The sequence below is a fragment of the Amblyraja radiata genome, chromosome 29, assembly GCF_010909765.2.
Source record: "Amblyraja radiata isolate CabotCenter1 chromosome 29, sAmbRad1.1.pri, whole genome shotgun sequence".
In the NCBI taxonomy this organism is placed as follows: Eukaryota; Metazoa; Chordata; class Chondrichthyes; order Rajiformes; family Rajidae; genus Amblyraja; species Amblyraja radiata.
Window position 1 is genome coordinate 19,190,635 of NC_045984.1, and position 10,254 is coordinate 19,200,888.

General features: G+C 44.0%; 1 protein-coding gene across 2 annotated transcripts; it reads left to right on the top strand.

Moving 5' to 3' along the window:
• The first annotated feature begins 424 nt into the window (after positions 1-424).
• Positions 425-8,267, top strand: LOC116989411 (mitotic interactor and substrate of PLK1-like). Of its 2 annotated transcripts, XM_033046771.1 has the most exons (4): positions 425-1,236; positions 4,080-4,237; positions 5,002-5,040; positions 7,483-8,267. In XM_033046771.1, exons 1-4 carry the CDS (start codon positions 450-452, stop codon positions 7,570-7,572), a joined length of 1,074 nt encoding a protein of 357 aa, XP_032902662.1. In that variant the 5' UTR covers positions 425-449; the 3' UTR covers positions 7,573-8,267. The 2 variants fall into 2 exon arrangements, with proteins under 2 accessions (XP_032902662.1, XP_032902663.1); XM_033046772.1 differs by lacking the exon at positions 5,002-5,040.
• The last annotated feature ends 1,987 nt before the right edge of the window (positions 8,268-10,254 follow it).

Below are 10,254 nucleotides of genomic sequence, written 5' to 3' on the forward strand. Positions count from 1 at the left end.
GTCATTCAATTTGGAAGGGACTCCATCGGTTGAAGATTTCACCCAGAAGCCAGAGGAATCCCAGATCCAGAAGTCTGCTGAACATTCCGATTCATTTTCTTTCCATGACGAGTCCTCCATTTCTCATCCCGAAGACATCAACAGTCAACAAAAAAACTTTGTCGCTGCTAGACAACAGTTTCTCCTGATGGAGAAGCCAAGGCTAGAAGAACCAACCAGTCCTCAGCCCTCTGCTCGGTCCCACGGGGGTTTGGGACATTCTTCCGCGCCCTCTGAATCAGCTTGGCTACTTCACGACAAGGGTGGGATTGTCTTGGACACTAGTCCAACATTCATGGTAAAAGCTGTTAGAGTTGATTACACCGACGAGGATGAGAAGGATAATGGGCCTGAAAGTCCTGTGAGCAATAGTGTGTTAATTGCTGAGAAGTTTGCAACTCTGGAAGATAATGATGGCTGAAAAATTTGGTTCCACTCGGCGAAATCTGGCTGCCTGCTCAACAGATGACCTTGATTCTGGATTAGGTGAGATGACCAATGACTATGGTTATGGGTACACTAGTGATGGTGGGGCATCAATTGAAATGCAGAACATAGGAACTGATAACTATGAGTGTCCGGAGCAGAAGCCAATCCTTGAAACTCCCATTGAGAAAGAAATCCGATTAGCCTTGGAAAGGGAAGAAATTCTTCGCAAGGAACGAGGAATTAGCAAGGCAGTGAGCTCTGATGAAATGGTGGAAATCAAGACGAAACCACTCTTATCCCAACTATCCCCTGGATCTCCTTTCTTAAAACATAAAGACAAGAATCGGATGGTCTTTTTTGTACAGAGAGAAATTGAAATGGACACCAAGAGGGAGGAGAAATTGAAGGAAGAAGGCAAAGTCAAAGGCCTGTATGATAAAGGAGTGCCTCAAGAAGTGGAAGAACGGAAAAAGGTATTTGAGCAGCAAACGGATGATGTGCCAGTTGCACCACAGCCGGGTTGGCAGACCAGGTTAGTCCGCTCGGCTTCACGGGAATCTCTAGATGTGCATGATGTTCTAGAGGAAAGCAACTCGGTACATTCTGACTCAACTGAAAAGAGATCGGAGTCCCAGCCCTACACCCTGCGACCTTGGAAGCCTCAGACCAACTTCCTGATTGAGCAGGAAATTGAGGACGAGCAACGTCGGGAGGCGGAGCTGCGGGCGCAGAGACTGAGGCAGCAGCCTGGAGGGAGTCTTCCTTCAGGTAGGTACATCCACTAGTTTGCCCAATGTGTGGCAGAAAATCCCAGGAACTGACTGGCCTGTTTGTGACTTGAGAAACCTGTAAGGGAGCAACAGATGCCCAGTCCATTAGCCTTCTGTTGCTGCCCTCCCCTCTTGGACAGATTATTGTGTGATGTTGCGGCTATGGTTACTGGGTCACTTAACATGTTGGATCTACAACTGGAGGAGATAAAGTCCACGTTTGTTGTACAACTGCACCATTACCTCCCGGTTTCATTGATTTGTAACCTTGCTTACTTCTTACCTTAATGAATGGTGTCTAGTCCTTAATTTGGCCATTCATTAAATGTGGCAAAGAGTCACCACTTGATCAAAAGTGCAAAACTTGATCCCTTGCATATTAAACTTTGCCTCTTGATGGAAGCCTGCACTTGGTTTCTATCCCTGGGAACATTAGATGTCCAGCATCAGCTAAACGCATGGTAGCATCCCCTTCTGAAATGGTACCCTTGAACCATCTGAGATTTCACAATCCAACTGCGTTCTGTTTGTTTTTACATGATAAACCACCTTACAAATTTAATTTAATTTTATTTGTTACTAAATGAGTGGGATATAATCTCATGGCCACTAGATTGCCACTATCTTACCATAATTACTGGGGTATCACCTAGAATTTGGTTTTTCACTTAAATAGCCCTCCACAAATGTTTCTACCTTCACACATAGAAACATAGAAAATAGGTGCAGGAGTAGGCCATTCGGCCCTTCGAGCCTGCACCGCCATTCAATATGATCATGGCTGATCATCCAACTCAGTATCCCGTACCTGCCTTCTCTCCATACCCCCTGATCCCCTTAGCCACAAGGGCCACATCTAACTCCCTCTTAAACATAGCCAATGAACTGGCCTCAACTACCTTCTGTGGCAGAGAATTCCACACCATGTTGATGTGACATAGTTTAACTATTGACAATGTTCCTCAATGCAGAATGCATTAGACTTCAATGTCTCTGGTCAAGGTGGAACACTGTGCAATGTTAAGGTATGATACAGACTAAACGATTCAGATCATTTACACTTTAGAACCAAGATCCTAGTATAAAAGGGAACAAGGACAAGTTACTGAACAACATCATGGATATAGACTCTAGGACATGGAAGTGTGAAGAAATAGAGCCCTTGGTGTACATAACCACACATCCCTCAAGTCTATAGAAGGGTCTCAACCTGAAACATTGCCTATTTCCTTCGCTCCATAGATGCAGCCTCACCCGCTGAGATTCTCCAGCATTTTTGTCTACCTTCGATTTTCCAGCATCTGCTTTTCCTTCTTAAACATCCCTCAAGCTAATCAGATGGCAGAATATGACTATTGTCTGAGGAATAAAATATGAATGCAGGCAGGTCATGCTGAAACTGCACACAAGACCTCAGACTAGATCTGTGTATGCTTCTCGTTATCTTAACCATGATTAATTGATAGCTTGGGGGCCCCATACAGTCATACAGCTCAGGAACAGGCCCTGCACTTCACCCACACCATCTGTTTACACAATTCTATTTATTTTCTTGCATTCCTATCATCTGAAGAAGGGTCTTGACCCGAAATGTCGCCTATTCCCTCTCTCCATAGATGCTGCCTCACCCGCTGAGTTTCTCCAGCATTTTTTTGTCTACTTTCTACTACTCACATACATGGGAGAAACAACTTACAGACCCCAATCAACTTATCAACCTGACCTTTAGATATAGGAATAAAGCAGAGCACCGGTGGGCAACCTATGTGCTCACTGGAAGTAGCTTTTCATCCCACACAGGTCACCAAAGGTCTAAGCTTAAATCATCGGTGCCATGAGATAGCAGCTCTATCACCTATAACACTCTGCTGTCCTAAACCTAACACAAGTCAAAATTAATTAGGAGAACGATTAAAGGAGAATAAGAATTATTTTTCACCGAAGAGTAGTGGGAGCTGGAACTGGGCCTGGCAGAGTGTTGGAGACGGGAGCCGTCATCGTATGTAAGTGTGTTTGGACGATCGTTTGATGAGCCACGACCCACGGTACTATGCACCGAGTGTTGTGGAACCGTTACAATCTAAATAGCTGTTGTCAGCATGGACATGGTGCCGACCAGCCAACTCTGACCAAAGCTGCTCTAAGGTTATAGCTCTTGTCAGTGTGGCCTTCACGCTCATGTTTCTGGGGTACAGGTGCAGAGAGACAATTTCCAAACTTTGGGAAACCCACTGATCGAGCATTTGAAGAACTTAAAGAATTTTTAGATCACATCTTTCACACACCATTAAGAAATCACAGCTGTTTTGGTTTATTCATTGTAGAAATTACATTAGTCAGTTTGTATACAGAAGGCTCATACAAGTGGTTCTACGATTATGACCACCAACAGTGAGGCTGTTTGAACAAAAATGTCTCACCAAACCACTAACAGTTCCCTGCCCTTTATCAGAATAGATGGTGATGGCCTATCTAACTGTATAGAATTTCTCCTGTACCACCCCCCCCCCCCCCCCACACACACAGTACAACCCCGCCCTTCCTCTCTACTGCCCTTCAAGTAGTGCTGCATTTCCTCTATACTGCCCCTCTCGCAGTGTAGCCTTCCCTCTTATCTGCCCTCTAACAGTGCAGCCTTCCCTCTTATCTGCCCTCTAACAGTGCAACCTTCCCTCTTATCTGCCCTCTAACAGTGCAACCTTCCCTCTTATCTGCCCTCTAACAGTGCAACCTTCCCTCTCTGCTGCCCTTCAAATAGTGCCGCATTCCGTCTGTACTGCCCCGCCAACAGTGTTCTTCATCAGTATGGAAAGATGTAAGATTATTCTAACTTCCTTGCAGCAACAGTCTCCACATTGGAGTCCCAAAGTCCCCCAGTGTATCCTCAGTTGACGTCCAGAGATGGAGCTTTGAACGGTGATCGAACAGACGATCTCCCAGCGACGCACTGCCAGGAAGAGAGGAGAGCGAAACCTTCTGGAAAAAAGGATGACTCTTCGGTATGTTGAAGTTTGCGATTCTCTTCCTTTTTGGCAGTAAACTGTGTGGATATTCTGGCATGCTTTGTGAAAGGATGTTGAGCAATCTGTTTTGCCTCTGTCAGTGGACAATAAATCTTGGGTTATGTGAAAGTGATTGGATTTCTAGATCAATGAGAAGTCACAAGGTCATCTGACCAACTGGAAGTGAAGTGTGGTTGGGGGAAAGATTAGGGGTACAACTGAATAAACAGATAGGGTATGGAGGTGAATTGGATATAAAAGGATCAGATTTAATGGCACCTTTTTTTGTTAAGAATGGAGCCAGGGGGAAGATTGTTTGGATGGTGCAATACTATTGGTTTAATTATGAAAGAATTAATGGAGAAAAAAATATTCTGCTTCCTCCTTTGTTAATTTGCTTCCTCTCTTTTACATCTTTCTCTACTATTTTCCTCTTTCCTGAACTCTCCCAGGCACACAATGAGCCTGGTATATAATGTGCTGATGTTTTAGTATGTAAAGCCATGGTAGAGTGCTCGGTTGTGCCCCCCAAGCCCCTCATTAAGCTTCTGCGTAATTGTGTTGGACAGACAGGTTGGATGGGCCGGTGAATGACAGTACCATGAGAATACTAAGGCATCTCAGCACACAGTGTCAGTCGGCAAGTCCAAGAGACAGTGAAGGGACAAAATGTCCAGTGTCAGGATCATTCGTTGTTGCTTCTAAAGTGGTTTATTTCATGATGTTTACTTAAATTATTATGCGTTTTTTTTAAACTTCAGTATGCTGGTATCGAGCCTTCTGATGACGTCAACACTGAGGTAGTCACGTTTTCATTGCGCCAGACTTCAGCTTGCTGTCTTTCAGTGTTGCATGCCACAACATATACTCAAAACGCCATTCAGTGTTACTAACTGCTTGACCGCTGCTCAGCAATGGGTTTGAGAGACTAAACTCCTCTGGCTTATTTAATTGTGCTGTGCCCTAATGATAATCTGATCATTAAAACCATTCCTGGCTCTTGTATTACTCCATGTCAGAGGAACATCTCTGGAAGAATGTTGCCTATCCCTAGGACCTCTAAGAAGGTGATAGCAAGGCACTTTCTTGAATTAATGCTGTTCATAGGTAGAAGCACTCCCACATTGCAGAGGGCCCAGTGACATGAAACTTTGATTACATGTAGTGTCAAAACCTAGCTGAAAGCATTTGCAATCTTCCATATTCAGCTTTCTCCTGAGATCCCCACCATCTCAGCAACCTGTCCAATTCACACCATGTGTGTGATATCGAGAAATGGTGAGTGACTGGACAGAACACAGACAATAGAACAGGATAATATATGGATGTTACTGAAGACGTGAGCTCCTTGAGTTGCTGTGTTTCTAACTGTTCGAGAGCAATTACAATCCTGGCATCCACCCAACAATGTGGAAAATTCACTGGACAAATCCAATCCAGTTACTTACCGGCCAGTTGGTCGACTCCCAACCAGCAAAGGCCAGGGCTCGGTTTGGATGGATGAACTGAATTCTAGAGGTGTAATGATGGTGTCAAGGTTTTATTCGAGCAGGTATGACTAGCAAGGAACCCTGGTAAAACTGAGCTTGGGGAGAACTGGAGTGATGTGTTGTTGGTGGTCAGTCACTTCAGCTGCAGTGTATTACTGCAGGAGGTTCTCGGAGCACGGTGTTGGGCGCAACCTTCCTTCCACCACAGGGTCAAAAGAAGGGATTCTCTGATTATTGCACCATGTTCAGGCCCATTTTCATCTCTTTACAAATGAATCCGCTCATGCCTGCAGCCAGCAAGACTTGGACAACATTCAGGCAGGAGCCAATCAGTGGCAAGGAGCTCATGTGCTACGGAAATGCTAAACAAAGACTATCTCCAACCTGAGGGAGTTTAATCACCTAAATCTGACATCACAAATACACTGGGTCTCACCACTGATCAGGAACTATACAGTCGTTAGTAAAGCACGGCAGCAGCTGAGTATCCTACAGCAAATGAGATCCGTCCTGACCCTCTAAAAGTTTTCCTACTCTCCGTGAGGCACGTCAGGAGCATGATAGAACACCCTTCAATGGTTCAATTCGGCTCCAGGAATAATTTTTCCTTTATCCCCAGTAGTCCCTTCCGAATGTTGATCTCTGATTTTGACCATTCTCCACCTCAACTAAACCTTGGCTCTCCATGACCAGCCATTCTCCCACCTCTCCAATGCCATCGAAGTATCTATGACTCCCCATTATCTGCCTGATATCTCACCTTCAAATCTCTCTCAGTATTGATCCTCTCAGTCCTCAGGTGTGACTGGGTTGCTGACATATGTGGTTACTTCATGGATACATGCTTCCCTCCTTTCCTAAACCAGCATTGTCAATTGGGTAGGTGAGATCTCACCAAGGCCTGATGTTAGCGTTTACGTCAGGATACTTCCTCAAATCCAGGGGAGTTTCAGGTTCTCCAGAACCTGGGGTAATATTGACTTGACTTTAGACTTTAGAGATACAACGTGGAAATAGGCCCTTTGGCTCACTAAGTCCACACCAACCAATGATCACCTCATCCACTAGCACCACCTTACACACCAAGGACAATTTACAATCAATAAATCTACAAACCTGTTTGTCTTTGAAGTGTGGGGGAGGTGTGTTCACAGGGAGAACCTATAAACTCCAAACAGACAGCACCCATAGTTAGGATCAAACCTGGATCTCTTGCTTTCTAAGGCAGTAACTACCGCTGCACGACTATACCGTCCCAAATGTTTTGCAGTGGATTGCAGTGGAAAGCAGCAAAATCTACTGATTACATGTGTTTGAGCAGTCAATATCTTTGCAAGAGAATTCTCAAATTCCGTCAATTTCTGAGCATGAAAGTATGGAAAATGTTGGAAGCATTGATTGTCGGGCTGTTCTAGCACGCGTTTGGGAATATCCAAGAATGTTACTTCCAAACACACTCTCCCATTACAAATGCAATCTTCAACGCACCAACCTTTCCTTCAATCACTTTCCTATTCCTAGATATGCCCATCCTGCTCCCCTCTCAATCATAACCATTTTAATCTGTTAATCTTTTTTCCTTCCAGAGAGTGTATGCCAATTTTTCTTTTGTTTTTCTTTTCATGGCATTGGAAGTTTGTTAACCTCAATTGGTGCTTCATGGTTTGCAGATTGCCTATTCTGCATCATGGTGGATGTATCATTTACAGCTCTACTGTCCTATCTTCCTGACCCTTGTTATCTTGCCTGTAGGTACTTGAATCTACCAGAGTCACTCGCCGTAAAAGCACAATGGCCCAGCGCTGGGAAGCAGGGATATTCAACAATCATCTGGACGAATGAAGCCAGCCCAGCTGCCAGCAATATATAATTGTATACATATTGATAGTGAAATTATGGAAAGCACTGCCTATTGATCAGAAATTAAGTTCTTTATAGCACTCTGGACAAATTTCCATCTCTGAGTGACTCTCCTGTTTTCAAACAGTGACCAGTAAACTTCAAGAACAAAGACACAAATCTGAAGTCCAACCTTCTTGCCCCAAGTTTGCAATCCCATCCAACTCCTCACTTCGTTCTATGTGAGTTCAATGCAACGTCAATCTCACACATGTACTATCTCAGCCCCAACCTAAATAATACTATTATGCACTGTTCTCCATCAAACACAAACTGAGTCACAGAAACTCTTTTCCAGTATCCAGTCTCCGACCTCGATGTTGAGGCCCAAGATTGTGTCTTTCTTTAATAACCACAGTGCCTTATCAGACAGTTGCCACTTGTTTGCCATGAAGGCAATGGGTTATAGTATTCACAGCCAGATTTCCCCCCGATTCCCTCTACATCACAGACCTCTTAGCAGCGTTTCTTTAGTTTGGTAAATTTACATGAAATGCTCAGTTTCATGAAGAGAACTATAAATAAAAATGTTTGCTTTTTGTTTCTATAGATATCAATCAACCATTTGAAAGAAAACAAATGAATGCTTGTGTGCCATTATTTAAAAATATATAAATAAATTAGCATTTGGAACAAAATATGAATACTGTCTAAGTTCCTGCTGCAAACATTGCTAGAGTGGAGTGATGAAAGCAGAAAATGTTATGTGTGAGTGCATTTGAGCAGTGTTTGCGAGTGAGTACTGTGAAAAGTGCAAATGAGTGGCAAGAGCCAAGAGTATGCAGTGTGAGAGTGAGTAATGTAGGCTGTATGTGTGTGAGAGCAAAGCATTTGTAGTGTGAATTAATAAATGTTGCATGTGAAAAACCTGAATCAGCTCTGTATAATAAAGCGATGAATGAAGTGTGCAGAGTGAGCAGTGTGCACATTGCATGAGCGAGTGTGTGTTTGTGTGGCAGCAGTAGAGTGAAAGAGCACTGTGCGCTAATGACAATTTGTGTAGCGTGCAAAGTATGTGTGAATGAAGCAGGTTGTCTGGGAATAGTGCAATAGACAACAGACAATAGGTGCAGGGGTAGGCCATTTGAGCCAGCACCGCCATTCACTATGATCATGACTGATCATCCACAATCAGTACCCCGTTCCTGCCTTCTCGCCATATCCTCTGCTATCTTTAAGAGCTCCATCTAACTCTTGAAAGCGTCCAGAGACTTGGCCTCCACTGCCTTCTGAGGCAGAGAATTCCACAGATTCACAACTCTCTGGGTGGAAAGGTTTTTCCTCACCTCCATTCTAAATGGCCTACCCCTTATTCTTAAACTGTGGCCCCTGGTTCTGGTTTCCCCTAACATCGGAAACATGTTTCCTGCCTCTAGCCTGTCCAATCCCTTAATAATATGTTTCAATAAGATATCCTCTCATCCTTCTAAATTCCAGAGTATACAAGCCCATTCGCTCCATTGTATCAACATATGACAGTCCCGCCATCTCGGGAATTAACCTTGTGAACCTACACTGCACTCCCTCAATAGCAAGAATGTCCTTCCTCAAATTTGAAAACAAAAACTGCACACAATATTCCAGGCGTGGTCTCACTAGGGCCCTGTACAACTGCAGAAGGACCTCTTTGCTCCTCTACTCAACTCCTCTTGTTATGAAGGCCAACATGCCATTAGCTTTCTTCACTGCCTGCTGTACCTGCATGCTTACTTTCAGTGACTGATGAACAAGGACCCCCAGATCTCGTTGTACTTCCCATTTTCCTAACTTGACACCATTCAGATAATCTACCTTCCTGTTTTTGCCACCAAAGTCGATAACCTCACATTTATCCACATGAAACAGCATCTGCCATGCATCTGCCCACTCACCCAACCTGTCCAAGTCGCCCTGCATCCTCATAGCATCCTCCTCACAGTTCACACTGCCACCCAGCTTTGTGTTATCTGCAAATTTGTTAATGTTACTTTTAATCACCTTCATCTAAATCATTAATGTATATAGTAATATATAATAGCTGCGGTCCCGGCACTGAGCCTTGCGGTACTCCTAGTCACTGACATTCTGAAGGGGACCCGTTAATCCCTACGCTTTGTTTCCTGTCTGCCAACTAATTTTCTATCCATGTCAGTACCCTAACCCCAATACCATGTGCTATAATTGTGCCCACTAATCTCCTATTTTGGACCTTATCAAATGCTTTCTGAAAGTCCAGGTACACTACATCCACTGGCTCTCCCTTGTCCATTTTCCTAGTTACATCCTCAAAAAATTCCAGATTAGTCAAGGATGATTTCCTCTTGGTAAATCCATGCTGACTCAGACTGATCCTTTTACTGCTATCCAAGCAGTGCACGCAGGAGATGTGACAGCAAAGTAAACCATGTGTGGGTGTGTTGTGTGCAGAGTGACCTGTACTTGCATTGTGTGAATGAACTGTATATGCAGATAGTGAACCTTCGAGGCAAAGGGCAATGTATGTAGAATATGTGAGCAATGGGTGCAGAGTGACACTTATATGAGCAGCATGGTTAAGAACAGTGTGCGGAATGTGTGACACTACATACGAGTGAGCTGTGTGTGCACAGCTTGCACTGGCAGTGCAGTGTGAGGAAACTAGATGAA